This window comes from Macrobrachium rosenbergii, chromosome 27 (assembly GCF_040412425.1).
Source record: "Macrobrachium rosenbergii isolate ZJJX-2024 chromosome 27, ASM4041242v1, whole genome shotgun sequence".
In the NCBI taxonomy this organism is placed as follows: domain Eukaryota; kingdom Metazoa; phylum Arthropoda; class Malacostraca; order Decapoda; family Palaemonidae; genus Macrobrachium; species Macrobrachium rosenbergii.
The window spans coordinates 9,775,498-9,793,251 of NC_089767.1; the positions used below are offsets into that span (position 1 = coordinate 9,775,498).

The following is a 17,754-nucleotide window of genomic DNA, read 5'->3' on the forward strand; positions in this document are numbered from 1 at the left end:
ATAATGTATGCATGACTTTATGCACGTTTGTATGCCAGCACACACAACAAGAGACAAGAGATCGATCCCACGAGGCGGAAACGACTGGCCCCATTTCCTAAAAAGTCCGCAGTACGTCTGTTGATTGATACAGTAAATTCTCAAGTTATACACATAGTAGTTAATTGATCACGTTGGGTATAGGCAATTTAAAGGCATGGAACCAACAAATTTTCATCACAAAAATACTTCTTAAGAACCAGGCTGTTATCACTCTCTGGAGTCATCCTGATAACAGGGAACAGGCGTATTTTATATATTTTATATATATATATATATATATATATATATATATATATATATATATAAATATATGTCTATAATTTATATATATATGTAAATATATGTCTATAATTTATATATATATATATATATATATATATATATATATATATATATATATATATATTACCTCAACGCCACATGACACAGAGGGGCTCTGAAATCCCACCATTCATTGTCCTTCCTGTGCTTTATTTTCCTCAAATCTCCCGTCATCCCCTGTCTCCCTTCTCTTGGTTCTCATCCAGGCAGGTCAGAGTCTCCCAACTTCTCTGGTGCCCACAGGAGCCCAGGTCACACTATCACACGGTGTTCTCCCATTGGTTATGCAGTGGACATATCCAGGTCATTTCTACGTCCCTTTCTTCATTGTCTCATGTACATATTGAACCTCTGTAATTTCCCTTGTAGTATAATATCTAACTGTATCCTGCCGTCTGACTCCTAATAGTCTTTGTAAAGCTTCTCAGATCGACAAATTCCCTAATATATACTTTCATCATGTCCGAACAGCAGTACTGATTGCATTAGACATGAACGTTCTTAGTATCTTGTGCAATTTCAATCTATTTGATTTCTAAATCTTATTCAGTCAGCCAATTGTTTAATTTGGCTTTTTATTCTTTTACTACTAAGTTCCAACTCAAGAAAACTGTACCTAATATCATTGTTCCTAAATATTTGAGTGATGATTCAGTCTCATTAATCCTTTCTCCGTTTAATCAGTTCACCTTTCTTGGTACCTTAGTTATGACTGCAAGTTCCTTTCATCAGGCTGTTTTCCTTATTTCATATTGTGCAAAACAGTCTAGTTAATATGCGAGGTGTTATTTCAGTTTCAGCTAAAAATCATCTCTGCAATAGTTCCATCATAACCTGGTGCTCTCCGTCTTAGTTTCTGTATTATTGATTCCATCTAAAATAAAAAAAAGAAGTGTGAAATCCTTCAGTTCTTCGTCACCTTCTGGTATGCCAGTGACATTGTCGCCCATGTGTCTCTTATCTATGACATCTCAGAAATGTTCTACCCAGCGTTTTCTTTCTGCTGATTTTCTTTTACCCATTCCTCTTTGTGACAGGCATTTTTGCAGTCCAAAAACCAGTAAAATGCGCCCCGCTTTTGTTGGCAGTCCCCAAGTCCTTCCTTACCCTTAGCATCCTCCATACCTTCACTTTTGCATTCATGACACAACAACAGTTCTCATATCGCTTTCCGGTACTCCGTTTGGAACGTTCTGCTTTTCTATAAATATGAAATTCATCTTTCATTTCTTAGGAGAGTTCGCTCGTTGGTACATTGCACACTATCACACTCGTGCTGCTCGGTTTTGATTTAAATCTTGGCAGCTCCAGCCAGTCGGTGCCTTGTGTGCATTTGGTGTTGGGATGATGCCTACTCCTTCTCGACCAGTTCTGTCTGTTCTTCCTCAATAGATATACAGACAACCCCATTCCAGTCTCTCGTTTCCCTTTAATTTGCACAGAGATTCACAAACAGCTAAGCTGTTCAGTCCATATCACTTTAATTCATTTTCTACCCGCTCCACCCTTCCAGCTGGATTTAGGGGTGCAATATTCTATTTTCAGTTTATCCTTAGTATTTACAAACTTTCAGATTTCCAGCAATCATACCCTTTACGTTCGAAGATAGGACCCGTTTCTGAATTGTCCCTGGCTGTTTACGCGGCAGAATCTATAAGGTGTTCATTGCTGAATACACTAGAGGATATACGCTTTTTTTGTACCATATATATATATATATATATATATATATATATATATATATATATATATATATATATATATATATATATATATATATATATATATATGTATATATATATATGTATATATATATATATATATATAATATATATATATATTATATAAAATGGACGTGGCAGTGACTGGGCGCTGTTTTTTTTTGCCTGAACAACATCTTGTTAAAGGAAAGAGCGTAATGATGAAACAAAATATATATACACATATATACGAGAGTATATATATATATATATATATATATATATATATATATATATATATATATATATGCACACGTGTACACGTATGCGTGCATTCGTTTGTGCATGTTTGAAGCTGGAACTCTATATAGATATGATTATAGATATATAGTGGCCAGATATAAACTCTCTCTCTCTCTCTCTCTCTCTCTCTCTCTCTCTCTCTCTCTCTCTCTCTCTCTCTCTATATATATATATATATATATATATATATATATATATATATATATATATATATATATATATATATCACCAGTAAAAAGAATTAAAGACGGGGTGTAAACCCTTCTGTTTGTGCTAAGACAGCGAAGTACAGAGACGACAGACAGGGGAAGGCAAGCAGAAAATAGACTTCGAAATTGGCCGAGGGATTTAGTACGCGACGCAAACTCTTCTTGATCTTTTTCCAAGTGCAAATCTCCCTTTTTATTTTTACTGACCAGCTCAAGTCAACATGGGACGTAAGAACAAGGAGTACTCGACGTAGGAGATGAAAAACTTGATCGTATCCAGTTTTTTTTTTTTTTTTTTACGGTGCTTATGTCCACTTTAAACTACGACTTCATGAATAGAGAATATTGATATTGAGTGCGTGATAAGTATTTGCTTTGTATTTATATCTGGCGCTCACGTGTGTTTTCAGTTTGTATCAAATAGGATGCGTTTCCGAATGAGGGCTTGAATTTGAGTAAGAAAAACATTGATTTATTCGTTTATATAAAAGAACAGGATAACAGTTCGGTTGACACCTGCTGTAATCCAAGGCAGATTTTTCTTTACACGGCTCCGTTAGCCTGCATTGGTGCCTTTTTTTCAGATTCTGTCCATATTTATCATATCTAAACTATTGCACGATATCCATCCCTTGGCTTATCTGAGAGATAAAATCTCCTTACTTGAAGAGTTTAGTGCTGAAGGGCAGCATGATTTTTCCTGTCGGGGTCATTATGATCATAAGAATTATAAATGTGAACATTTATAATTATTACGCCCAAAAGGAGTCACAAATTACTCGCCTCGGGGTTTGTACTAATGTGCCATAGTAAAGTACTATGCCATTCAAAGGGCGGCGTATCGTATGTCCCAAACTCAGATGAAAACGCAAAAGTTAACGTGTAAAATCTTATGCTCAAGTGATGGACACAGTGCAGGACAGACCCGAATAAAATTTAGGCCGAAAATTCTATGATATAACCTAACTCTGGCGTTCAGGTAATACGTGCGTACAGTTGTTATTTATTTGTTCTGTACAGTGGTACATGGCCTCGTATAAGTACTCAAAGAAATTACTTTACTAGTTGATAGGCATTTCTAGTAAACTCATTTGAGGAAAAGGGCTTCATAAGGAGAAAGTTGATGTTCAAAGAAAAGTTTGCAACGAAGTAATGTAAACTTGGTTTTAATAGGATGATCATCTGTTTAGTCTTGGCCAACCGCTGCATAAAAAAATACAGTTCATTTACACACTTTCGGCTTTTCATTCATTTCGGTATACTTCGCATATTAAGGTAATTCTCTCACAAAAAGGTGCAGACAGCACGTACCATCAAAATGCACACACACACACACACACGTGTGTGTGTGTGTGTACATTTATGTGTTATACATATATAAAAAAAGTGTAGAAAATACATCAAACTAAAATACCCACATATATATGAATATGTATATACTGTAAATATATATGTGTGTGTACATATGTATACATACATTCGTGTCATGCATGTATGACTACATACTCACAAATTTTAACCCATAAATAATTTATCTACTAAGCTATAAGGAGGGCTGGATTAGTGGATGAGTCAACCGTTTTTTTTTTTTTGTATGAAACCCTGAAGGCATCGATGGTCTTACCACGCTGCAGGTAAAGTGAATTTGGTATATTTATAAAGTTGTGTACATATATATATACTATATATATGTGTGTGTGTGCGCGCGCAGTGCTCGATAAGTTTTCAATGACGATTGATCTACTGTACTTTTATTTTCTCCAGAAAACCATTCAAGAGCATTGCTTGTGTTCCCAATTTATGGGAGGTGCTAAAGCGTCAGATATGGTCGTAAGGACTATCTAGAGGATTTATACTAAAAATGCAGATTAGGTATTGTTTGCAATACCGAGGCGATTATCAGCAAGTTTCGTGCAGCACAGTTTTGTGGTAAAACTAAGAGGGTCATTTTGTTAAATTTACATCTCAAGATTGCAGCTTTTCAGTCAAAACTTTCTCAGAAACTTTCCTCATTTTCCTGTTGAGGTGAATCTACCAAAGAAATTATCATAGTTATGTATCTGTCTATAATCATATGTGCTGTTTGGAGAAGCAGTAAAAAGTTTTAGAACTGTTGGTGATGTCGCATTGCTTCTGATAGCCGAAACTCTGGTTAGAAAGATAATCTCTAGAAAATTATAAGTCGTTATACCTCTGGCGATTTTATTCCTTTTATGCTTAATATTAGTTATCAGTAACTTCATTTTCCTTTCTTTTATCAAGTACATCGGTAGTGTGAGTTATTCCCTATTATCTGCATCGTTTTTTTTTTTATTCTCTGTTATAACCCATTCATTTTCATCACAATTTTCAATACTTTCACGTGCCTAGTTGTCTTGCTGGAAGTTCATCAGGTGTATAACTTACTCTTTAGATCATCTGTATCACTTATTCGTTTTTGTAAGTTTATTATTTTATAATCATAAATAAAACTGTTTTTTTAAGGCATCCATTAATCTAGGTAAGTCGTAGCAGTTCCTGTGCCTGACAGGGTGTCCTGTCTGATAGGTCTTCTGTGTGATGCCTTTACGAAAAGCATGAACGACGGAGATAATATTCCATCACATATAGAAAGGTTTCAAATTCCTGAAAAGGGGAGCAATGTTGTCATCAAAAGCTTATAAATGTGGAAAAATGGCAAAAATGGACAAATCTAAATAAAGTTATGAGATTCAATAGTTGTTAAATGATAGAGAAACGTACTAAGAGTTCACTCTTTTCCCCCTCTCTCGTGTTCAGGTTCGTTTAAGCATAAAACTTGAGGAAATAGTTAGCAACGTTTATTTCGACTGGAACAGAGTAATCAAAAGTTTTCCTTGTTTACCATATTTGTATGCTCTTCCAACAGTCCATAAACCAAACAATTCATTACGCCCCATCAGGTTAAAAGGGTGGGGCGCCGCCATTATATCCCTTAGCTAAATGGTTATCATGAGAACTTTTCTTCACTGCTTTGTAAGTTTTCTGATACTCGTACCAAAAATAATTTGTTTTTCATGGAAAAGTAAAAGAAATTTCTCTCAATCAGAGAAAGATGATAAGTTGCAATATGGTCTCTTTGTTTACCAAGTTGATGTTGAGTGTTCCGTAAACTTTTTAAAGAGAAAATTGGGAAGCATGAATCTGTACTCGTCACCACTCCCCTCCTCGGTTTTACTAGACCACATTAAGTTGTGCGTTAAAAATAATATTTTTAATCTTAGTAGAGAATTTTATTAACAGATATTTGGCTGTGTCATAGTTTTCCTCTTTCCCCAGTTTGAACTATTTTGTTTATGGAATATTTTGCAAGCGAATTATTATGTAGCATTCTTCCACGTGATACACCTCGTTAGAGGTATGTTGACGGTATCTGTTCTATTGGCATTTTAAACAAAGAAAGTTTCCAACTTAATCAGCTGTGTCCATCAATGAGACTCGCATGCGCGCGTGGGAGTCTGACAGTAAAATGGCTATTTGGGTGTGCTAATCATACATGACAACGACAATGTTTTATTAAATTTTTTAGATACACGTAGTAATGATTACGTTTATTTCTTCTTGTTGTGACGGGAAAATATACAGTAGCTCTCTCCTTTTTTTTCATTCTTATTCTTACGAGCCTAAAGAATTCCAGTCTTGTTTTTATTGCCAGAGAAATTTCTTTTATGACATTGTGTTATGAGGTTGTGTCATGGTTCGTTCAAAAAAAGTCATTATAAAATAAGAAAAACTTTTAATAACTGTTTATCAGCAGAAAGCAACAACCTCGCTACGCTATCTTTAATGATCCCATATGTTAAGGATAATAAACATAAAAAAAAAAATTAGAACAGCAAACTGTTCCAGTTTTTCCAATGTTTTTCATCTAAGGCAGTTTTTAATAATTTAGTACAATAGGACAGATTTTAGTCTAGAACTCTCCCGGAGTTGATTGCACTTCAGGGTTTTAATGCATTCCTTGTGATGATTGTTTTTGATGTTTACCTAGGGAATCATGTCGTTCAGTACATTAACGGTAGATTGCACACAACAAATCAATCAGAAGTGACGATACAAATAATGCCTTGTTCATCCATGCTACTTCGGCGATCTTTATGTGATGTTGATACTCATTTTTATTTTTGTCTTGAATTATTAACTTTCACCTGAGGAGGAGCCCAGTGTGGCTAGAAACTGCTGGGATTCATCTAGATTAAAGGATGTCTTAGAAACATGTTTACATTCATGTATACATTGCAAGTCACCATTATTATTTTTTTCTGCCTCGTTAACAGCCTTCAAGCGGCCATATCCAGCGCCGAATGGTGAGCGGAGAACATGAGCACGAGGTCTTGGTGGAAGCAGGTGAGACTCATACTCTCTACCTGCCCATCGTGCCCGTCGAGCTGGGCACCATCACCATCATCGTCCAGGCATCGCTCTCGGACAAGAAACTTCAAGAAGAGGTCAACATATTTATTGAGGTAAGGAGATTTAAATGTACTATAACGTGTTAAATACTCTCTCTCTCTCTCTCTCTCTCTCTCTCTCTCTCTCTCTCTCTCTCTCTCTCTCTCTCTCTCTTCCGTGCAAGAAACTGCGAGATGAAACGTGCCATATCTGGCCTCAGAAATCCGTATTCCCTGTTTAAATAAAGTAGAAAACAAAAATTCGTATCCATACTCAGCCCACCCAAGCAATAAATACCCTCTCTTTAAATTAACCAAGAGCAGTGCAACAGTTGAATAGGGCTTATAGTCCCGTTTTATGCATTCACACGCTTCCTTAATCGAGGCGATGGCATTTGCATGCAAGTCTTTGCTCGTATCGAGTCCATTTGCAAGCTTAAACTCCCTATCTTGCTAAATATATTCTGTACGTCGGCAACGAACTTCCTTATGAATTTTATCTTCGTTTCATCTAACTCTTAATGTTTGATCTACTAATCGGATTCCTGTTTCTCTCTCTCTCTCTCTCTCTCTCTCTCTCTCTCTCTCTCTCTCTCTCTCTCTCTCTCTCTCTCTCTCTCGTCTTCTTAATGATTGGCAACTTGTACACTTATTTAGTAATATACAGTATTATAGACTGAGAAGCCTCAGCTTCCGCCAGTCATGTTGATAAATGATTACATGCATGACAACTAATGTTTTCTCTTGTTCGGTAATATTTTGTAAACCTGCACGATAATGTTAAGTATAGGTAGTTTTTATTTTTACCTTGGACAACGATGAGGCAATTCTCGTCGTTGCAACACAACTTATTTTTTAATTATCTCTACAGTGGTACGGTGTTCATTCTCGTAAGCTTCATCGTAAATGTTTCATAACCAGATGATGTAAGTTTGAATTAATCTTAACAACACACGAGAGAAATGTGAAAGTTTTAAGGAATTATGATTATGATAAGACTAAAGGAACAATGAAGTTGTGGTAATTTCTTTTAATTTATTCACTGCATTTTTAGTGGATGATTTTGTGTGTGTGTGTGTGTGTGTGTGTGTGTGTAATGAATTTGGAACTAACCACTGTTTTTAATATCTTGTGTGAAATATTTAATGTCAGTATTAGCCAACCTTCTTTTCCAGAAAAAAACAACGGAATTTTAAATTATTCTGACAGCACGACCAGTGTGCTTATATAGTCAACAAATGTCGTTAATATGGAAAAGTAATGACGGTTTTTTGCAGGATCTTTTACGCTTTTTCCGTCAAAACTAAAAGTGTTTTCCTTAAAATCATCGTTTTTAGCAGTGACTTTTTTCTTTCGAAACAATGCATGGGACGTTATTATCATGATAACCGGTGTAACTTCAAAGTAATTCACGTTTTCCTTCTAAATATAAACTGCTGATTCATTCTTTGCCGACATAAGTCATTTTTTCCAAGTAATAATTCACAGTTATTTTCAGAGCAATATTCATGAACTTCCACCATACGAAATGAAATTTGATTTTATCCCAATACCAAAGTCACTTCCTGTTTTGTTTGCTCACTCACACAGCCGATGGGAGCCCTCCAGCAGTTCCACACTTCCCTCATGCTGGACTTGAGTAACCGGGCCTACTTCTTCACCTTTCTGGATGTGAACGTGTCCGAGGGCGCTGTGGAAAAGTCACATATCGCCCACGTCTCTGTTTTCGGCGGATCTGTCTCGGCAGCTTTTCCTGACACCCCTGTCACCTCGGAGGAGGTGCTGGGCCTGCCGACGGTGAGTTTCCACAATTTTTTTTTTTTTTTTCTGCCTGCCCAGTCATTTGTTTGTTCACGATCTTGTTTTCATTTTGTGTTGCTGTTTCATGTTTTTAGAATATGTCCAAACACCGTTGTTTAGTATACATAAGTGAATATGTACACATACGTATCGGTCAAGGAATAACTTAGTGTGAGACAAGCAGTGTAAGGTCATTTCATTCATAGTAGGTAAGGCTTTGTTTCGAGACCTAATCAATAGATAAGCCATTTGTTTACAATTTCTGTCTCTTTTTCGTCCTTTTGCACTGTAATTTTAATATCCGAACAGCAATGAAGAAGTGAAAAGATGTTCTCATAGCACCGTCTAGTAGATATGTTTCATCCGTTGGTGTTCCTGCTCTCTTTGCCAAGCATTGCCTCCAGCACCCAATTTCTGAATTTGTTTCAGTAATGCTTAATTTATTTAGAAAGTATAAGAACATCAACTCTGTTGCCTGCCCTACTATTTTATCTGAGTTTTAATCTGGTATGAGGGGATTCATTTTCTGACCCACTGATATATTATCAACCAAGTGTGTAAGTATAAATATATATATATATATATATATATATATATATATATATATATATATATATATATATATATATATATATATATATATATATATATATATATATATATATATATATATATATATATATATATATATGGTGGTAGCTTTGAGAGTTGGAACTTCGAACGTGGGGACGATGACTGGAAAGGTAAGAGAAATAGCGGATCTAATGGAGAGAAGAAGTATAAGCGCTCTGTGTGTACAGGAGACTAGATGGAGGGTAAATAAAGCGAGAGAGCTGAGATGTGGATATAAATTGCTATATAGTGGAACAAATAAGGAAGTTAGAAATGGAGTGGGAATAATTCTATGAAAAGGCTTAATAGACAGCACAATAAGCGTGAAGAGGACAAGTGACAGAGCAATGGTTGTGAAACTGTGCCTAGATGGAAAAATAGTCAACATCGTTAGTACTTATGTCCCTCAAGCAGGATGTGATGAAGTTGAGAAAGTGGCATTTTGGGAGCAAATGGACCTACAGTTGAGTGAAATACCAGCAGAAGAGAGATTAATTATTGGTGGTGACATGAATGGACATGTAGGAAGGACCAGAGAGGGTGCATGGTGGCTGGGGAGTTGGAGAGAGAGAAATGACGAGGGAGAGGGAGTTGTGGACTGTGCAGTGTCGTTTGATTTGGCTATTGTCAACACCTGGTTTGAAAAGAAAGAAAATCAGTATGTGATGTACTGAGTTGAGCAAGAGAAAGTTAAATTGACTTCCTCATGTACAGAAGATCACATCTGAGAGAGGTGAGAAATCGTAAAATTTTGAATGTAGAGTGTGTGGCAGCACAGCACAGGGTGGTTGTAAATGGACTTGGAAATAGAGAACACAGTAAAAGGGAGGCCTGCACGTGTCCCATCAACAATCAAGTGGTGGAAGCTGACACAAGAGGAGCAAGCGAGGCAGGAATTTAAGCAGAGAGTATTGAGGGAAGTTAGATTGCTAGAGGGAGTGCAAGAATGGTGGAATCACAACAGTATGGTGATAAAAAGAGTGGGTGGAGAGATGTTGGGAAACACATCTGGAAAGAAACCTCCTGACGATAAGGAAACCTGGTGGTGGATTGATGAAGCGAAAGAGGTGGTGAAAGCCAAAAAAGATGCAAAAAAGATCTGGGAAAAGTCTTGGCAGCAAGAGGATAAGGAGAGGTAGCAAAGACATAAGAAACACGTAATGAAGGCAGTTGCACAAGAAAAGGCACGAGCATTAGGTGACATGTACAGAGAGCTGGAAACACCTGAGCGTGAGAGAAAAATTCACGGACTTGCAAAGTCGATTGACAAGAACACCAAGACTGCTCCCATATAAAACACGTTAAGGATGGGAATGGTGTGATTTTATGCAACGAGGATAAGATAAAGACAAGGTGGAAGGAATAGTATGAACAGCTGTTAAATGAAGAAAATCTTAGAAAATTCTTTGAAGATGGATTCCAGAACCTTGGTATGACACATACTACAGTATTAGCAGGAAGGAAGTAAAGAAGGCACTAAAGAAGATAAAAAATTATAAAGCAATAGGACCAGATGGAATTCCTGCAGAGGTGTCGAAGAGCCTGGGAGAAGAAGGAATAGACACGTTGTGGGACCTAGCAAAGAAAATATATAGTTTGGAAAAGATACCAAAAGAATGGAGAGAAAGCTTTATTGTTCCTATTAGAGAAGGGTGACATCCAGGATTGTGTAAACTACAGAGGAATAAAGTTAATGACTCACACCATGAAAATCTGGGAAAGAATAATTGATCAGCAAATTAGAGAAGAACAGATTGGTTTCATGCCAGGAAGAGGAACGACAGATGCAGTGTTTGTTTGCCCTCTGACAGATGATGGAAAAACACCGGTAAAAGCAGAAAGGACTGCACATAGTATTCATAGATCTGAAAAAGGCATACGATAGAGTACCACGCCAGGAGGTTTGGAGGTGCATGTGAGTAAAGGGAACACCGGAGAAGTATGTGAGGTTGGTCCAAGATATGTATGAAGGAGCAAAAACGCAGGTTAGAAGCACTGTTGGGTTAACTGAATGGATACCAGTACAAGTTGGTTTACATCAGGGATCTGCTTTAAGTCCTTATCTTTTTTACCTGATAATAGATGTGCTATCTCAAGGAATAAGAGATCAGTCCCCCTGGTGCATGTTGCTTGCTGGTGACATCGTGTTATACAGCACCAACAGTCGGGTAGTGGAGACAAAACTAGAGCAATGAAGGAAGGTACTGGAAGAGAGAGGATTAAAGATTGGCAGGAAGAAGACTGAATACCTAAGTTTTGATGAAGATCAAGACTCCGAGATTAGTATGGAAGGGACAAGGTTGAACCAAGTAGAAAAATTTAAGCATATACCTTGGCTGATGATGGAAATTTGGATGTAGAAATAACACCCAGAGTGCAGGCTGCATGGAAAAATTGGAGAAAGATGTCAGATGTCTTGTGCAACCACAGAATCAATATAGTATAAGACAGTAGTGAGACCAGCTTTGATGTATAAAGCAGAAACATGGCCGGTAATGAGAGTGCAAGAGAGGAAATTGGATGTGGTAGAGATGAAAATGCTCAGGTGGATGTGTGGAGTAACAAAAATGTGCAGAATCAAAAATGCAAGAATAAGAGGAACTACTAAAGTCACAGAAGTATGAAAGAAGTCCCAGGAAAGAAGACTGCAGTGGCATGGCCATGTGATGAGAAGGGATGAGACATATGTAAGGAGAAGAGTGATGCAGATGGAGGTGCCTGGTGTGAGAGCAAGAGGAAGACCAAAGCGGAGGTGGATGGATGTAGTTAGAGAAGATCTGAGAGACAAACAGTTGGCAGAGGACGACGTGTTTGACTGAGCCAGGTGGAGGAAAGCTGTCAGAAGCATCGATCCCACATGGAAGTGGGAAAATATGCAAGGAAAGAAGAAAGAAGATATGTATATATATATTTTGATATATATATATATATATATATATATATATATATATATATATATATATATATATATACTGTATATTAAAGTTAGCTACAGTCCCTTTGGGCCTCTGTAGGCTCATAGGGCAGGCGCTGATCTCCTGTTTCTTAGGCCGACAGTCAGTGGGGACAGATCCCAATGCCTATGACACGTGGCCAGTGATATATACTGTGTATATATATATATATATATATATATATATATATATATATATATATATATATATATATATATATATATATATATGTTCAGAGCTTATTAGGTTATCGTCGAACCACCTTTGCAAGTAATATCTTACTTCAGAGGTCATTGTAATTCTTCAAAAGATTTCTCGTTACGCTTGTTAAGGGCTAAAATAAACTACTTTTTAAGTGTTACCTTGAGTAATTGGAAAGGGAATTCATTTCCTAATCCTCTGAAATAATTACATTTCACAACTTTTGAGAAGGAAGCGCGCGTGACTCGAGTTATAAATTGCATAAGACGGACAAAGGAATTACTCGGCATCTCCAGATAATTGCTTTTAATAATCAGCGTCTGGCAGATCCCGAAGCTATCTCTCTGGATCGTTTTTTTCTGCTTTTGACTTATTTCCCTCGATTGTAATTACAATATCAATTAATTTCTCAGACCGCAAGAGTAGAAATGTTTAGTCACATTTATGTCTTGCCTGTTCATTCATGCTGTCTTGTAGATTGATTTATTTTGATTCGTTCATTTCATTCGCATTGAATCATTCGTTTGAATTACAGTAATCCATTTGTAATTCAAAATGCATATAGTACGTACCCGTTCAGTTCAGTTGTTTATACAGTTATTTAAATAAGATCTGTAAATATGTATTTCTGTTCTATCCTTCGGTAGAGTGCATTCAGCCACAGCGCAATATACGGTGTGCGTTCATTCACGCGTACTCAGGTACTGAGCATTTTCGTTCATTTGTCCTGTGCTATCCGTTACCGATTTGTAGTTGTTCAGGGTGGCCTTGAATCGGTGATTTCAGAATTTATTCATATATAGACAAGATGTAGTTGCTGACTGATATCCAGTATATCATTTAACAAACGTAGAAATATTTTTCTTAAACTATTTTTGAGTCAGTTGCCGTAAACTGTCAGTCATAAGTAAACACAGCCCCCCCCCCCATTCCCCTCACTGACATAGCATTGGTTGAATATTTGGGAATGTTGCGCTTTTTTGGTTATTATCATTTAGCCAGGTTTTACTTCTGATGAATATTAAGACATAACAGATATATTTATACATATATTTTTTGTCCAGGTCGGTTGTGAACCAGTGGTCTTCAGCTTCCTCCTGACGGTGCTTCAGATGAAGCACTGGAAGGAAACTGCCCAACAACCGCCCCTGAGCGAGCGCGATATTTTTAGGAAGTTGGCATTACTCTACCAAACCCTTCTGGCCTACCAGACCCGCGATGGAGGCTTCAAGTATTACAGGTGAGTGCATCCGAGTTCGTTGCTTGTTGCCGGGGAACATTCAGCCAACTTTCCCTTGGGTTTCCGATCGGAAATTTCCCTGACCTGTCCAGGATATATCCTTTCAATTATGTATATGTATATATATATATATATATATATATATATATATATATATATATATATATATATATATATATATATATATATATATATATATATATATATATAAAGTTTATATATGTATATATATACTGTATGTGTGTGTGTGTCCGTGCGTGATAAATATTATAAATGCTGGTCTCCATCAAGGATCGGCATCACGTCTTTTCTGTTTAACTTAGTAATGAATGAAGCTGCAAATAAGAGGAGAAAGATAACCTCTAGGAGCAACTATATGCAGACGACCGTAGCGTTGACAGCAGAATCGGGGGAAGAATTCATAGAAATGTTTTAAAAGTGGAGAAGTGAAAAGTAAAAGAGAGGATTGAAAAATCATTCACGAAAGTGGACATAATGAAAATGTAATAATGTTGTCACAAGTAACACTCAGGATTGCAAAAGTTAATAAAGTAAAAGATAACCGATACTTGAGATGTATAAGAGGAACTAGTTGGGATGAGAGAGAGGAGGGGCGCTAATTGTTAGGTTTTATGATATTTGTATGAACTTCGATGCCTCATCTGCTTTGCCTCTCTCTCTCTCTCTCTCTCTCTCTCTCTCTCTCTCTCTCTCTCTCTCTCTCTCTCTCTCTCTCATCTATGGTTTTTAGTTAACAACATCAAGTAAGCAGTACAGTATGTTAAATTTAAGTATATTTCTCTCTCTCTCTCTCTCTCTCTCTCTCTCTCTCTCTCTCTCTCTCTCTCTGTCTTCATGAGGTGACGCAGGCTCATTTCCCGCTTTTCCCGCTACCAGACATCATAACTGCTTCAAAAAATCTTGCACTTGGATCTTAAGGCTTTGTAGTGACAACCGAATCCAAAAAAACACGAAGAATTCGAGAAGTTGAGAGGACATTGTGGCTGTTACAATTTTATATATATATATATATATATATATATATATATATATGTATATATATATATATATATATGATATATATATGTATGTATGCATGTATGTATATCTTATGCCTCAAATTCTTACGAAACAAATACAAAAGTAATATAAACAGAGTTCTTTTAGTCGTAGTTTTGGTGCACGAAGTAGCAAGTTACACTATCAGTTACTGGGAATCAGAACTGCCAAATACAAAGGACGATATGCGTACAATATACATGTACACACACACACTATGATATAAATATATATACAAACAAACACACACGCACATATATATATACACACATACATACACAAGCATATATATATATATATATATATATATATATATATATATATATATATATATATATATATATATATACATTATATGTGTGTGTGTTTGTACATATATATTTATATCATAATGTGTGTGTACACGTATATTGTACGCAGCTCGTCCTTTGTATTTGGCAGCTCTGATTCCCAGTAACTGATAGTGTAACTTGCTACTTCGTGCACCAAAACTACGACTAAAAGAACTCTGTTTGTATTACTTTTGTATTTGTTTCGTAAGAACTTGAGGCATAAGATGTGGGCGCTTTCCCAGAGTAGGGTTTATTGACCATGGATAACCAGTATCCTAGAAAATGAAACAAGAAGTGTATAATGGAAGTGTGTGCAAATAAGCCTAATATCTTGCCAGGTCTGATTGCTGCCAAGAGCAATCTAGACTGGATGAAAAAAGAAACGTAGTTCAGCAGTGTATAAAGTGATTCATTCAAATCAACCTTTTGAGTGAGAACTGCAATATGCTTTGACCTAAAATTCTAATCATTCCAGGCTTGGAAACGTAATTCCAGTGACGCAAAAGGTGTTCTTCAGCGTGTGCCTGTGTTTTGAGCGGACCCCCGTCAACATGTGTGAAAATTAATTAATGTCCAGGCAAGGGTGATTAACTCTGGCAAATCCGAGGGAAAATTGGAGGCAAATATTTAGATACTGCAGAGAGGATTGCAGGTTCAAGTTAATGAAATCCAGCCATAAATGGATCAATCATTTGAAAAAGATCGTGTCTCGCAGAAAAGGGCTGTTGTGAATTAGGGTCGCCGCTGGTAAATTGTTTATATTAGTTTGTTTACAATGTTAAAGTCAACAAAGGGACATGGCAGTGTGCGAACTGGGATGAAACAAACAAAGGTGTTGTTGTCATGGTTACTCAAAAGTCAGGGCAAATTGGGGAAATGTAAATGTGGATTTAGTTTTTAATCTTTTCATATATGTCCTGTCTTTGGTGAAATCCACATTGTCATCATTTTATATGTAGACTGTACAACTTTCTTTGTAACGAACGAGAGGTTTCATTGTGATTTTTGTTAAACCATACTTCAGCTACAATTTTCGCTTGTCCAGTTTTGGCGATGGTTGACCACTTTTTCTCACTGGATTAAATTTTATGATTCATTTCGAATTAACTTCAAAGTGAGAAAAGTTTTCTTTACATATAGTTGAATATTGATATGGTATAGATATGCATAAATATACATACATACTCATATATGTATATATACACATATATACACATACACATATATATGTGTCTGTGTTTTACAGAGAGAGTATTCACAAGACTATTCATAGAAATATGCTTCAAAAAAGGCATAAAAGCACGTGAAATTATAGTTGGTAACTCAGAGAGAGAGAGAGAGAGAGAGAGAGAGAGAGAGAGAGAGAGAGAGAGAGAGAGACACTGTTGGGCTAATGGACGAAAACAAGGGTGTTTCTGTTACCAGTGGTCAACAGCCAAAGTCAGCATTTTAGAGCATAGGGCAGAGGTGATAATCTCTCGCCAGTGAAGCCATTAGGAGAGGTCAAGAGGTCAGAAAGGCAGATGTTGACTCCTCTCTGTATGGATACATGTAAAAAACACAAAGACCACTGCTCTGAAAGTGTGAGAAGTGAACAGTGAATAAAGAGACCGTGAATATCGAAAACTAGTGAAATAAATTGTGGGAAATGAAAATGAAGCTGATGAGAGGGGCGGGGAGGGGGGGTGAATAAGACCATATCATACATGCCTCGAACCACGACGTCATGGTTGACACCAGAAACAAACACCAATATAAGGGAGATGAGAAGGAGAAACAGTTAATGAAAAGTAAGACTCAAGAGAGTCTCAATTTGGGCAGTCGGTCAGCGCAGAGTCTATTGTTGATGTCCCTGTCGCAGTAATCTGAACTCAGACTTTTAGCTCTCTCAACATACTGTAAGTTTTCCCCAAGTCCAGCGTGGACTTAGTGCAATTAAGTCTCGTGCCAGTCGGTTCCCAAAGTCAGTAAATTAACCCAGGGGGAACATTTTAATTGAATAAAGGGGGAAAATAAAGAAAACCCCTATCAAGTATTTTCTTCAAGAACGCGAAACTTATATATTAATTTGTGCAACTGTTCCTAAGAAAGAAAATTCCAGACCCTAAGCAAAACGCCTCCCGGACTCGTTTACCTTAACTAGATTGTAAGAAGCCATTCTAAATACACACACACACACACACACACACACACACACACACATATATATATATATATATATATATATATATATATATATATATATATATATATATATATATATATATATATATATATATAGACTGCATATATTGCGTATGTCTGTGACGTTGGTGGTAGTGGTGGTGATGTTAAATTTTAGTTTTCAAGGAATAGGTTTAACCAAAGTAACTAGTGTCTTTTACAAATTTAGATAATTTAGATTAATCTTTCGAATAATCTGGATGCTGTCACCGATGAACAAACTCTCAGGAAGCAAGGAAATAACTTTGGAACATTTGAAAGACAAAACGTATTATACGAGCATGTAAAACAATTTGAAGCCGGCCTTGTAACCCTTTAAATGATAATAATAATAATAATAATAATAATA

The 17,754-nt window shown here is 36.5% G+C and overlaps 1 protein-coding gene across 1 annotated transcript in view; it reads left to right on the forward strand.

Annotated features, from left to right (window-relative positions):
• The window catches only part of LOC136853240 (CD109 antigen-like), a 1,188,472-nt gene that overhangs the window by 1,091,210 nt on the left and 79,508 nt on the right, over positions 1 to 17,754 (forward strand). Inside the window, exons 18-20 of the mRNA XM_067128618.1 lie at positions 6,871 to 7,059; positions 8,575 to 8,781; positions 13,616 to 13,791. Of these exons, the coding sequence (XP_066984719.1) occupies positions 6,871 to 7,059; positions 8,575 to 8,781; positions 13,616 to 13,791 (572 nt within the window). The remainder of the gene's footprint in view (positions 1 to 6,870; positions 7,060 to 8,574; positions 8,782 to 13,615; positions 13,792 to 17,754) is intronic.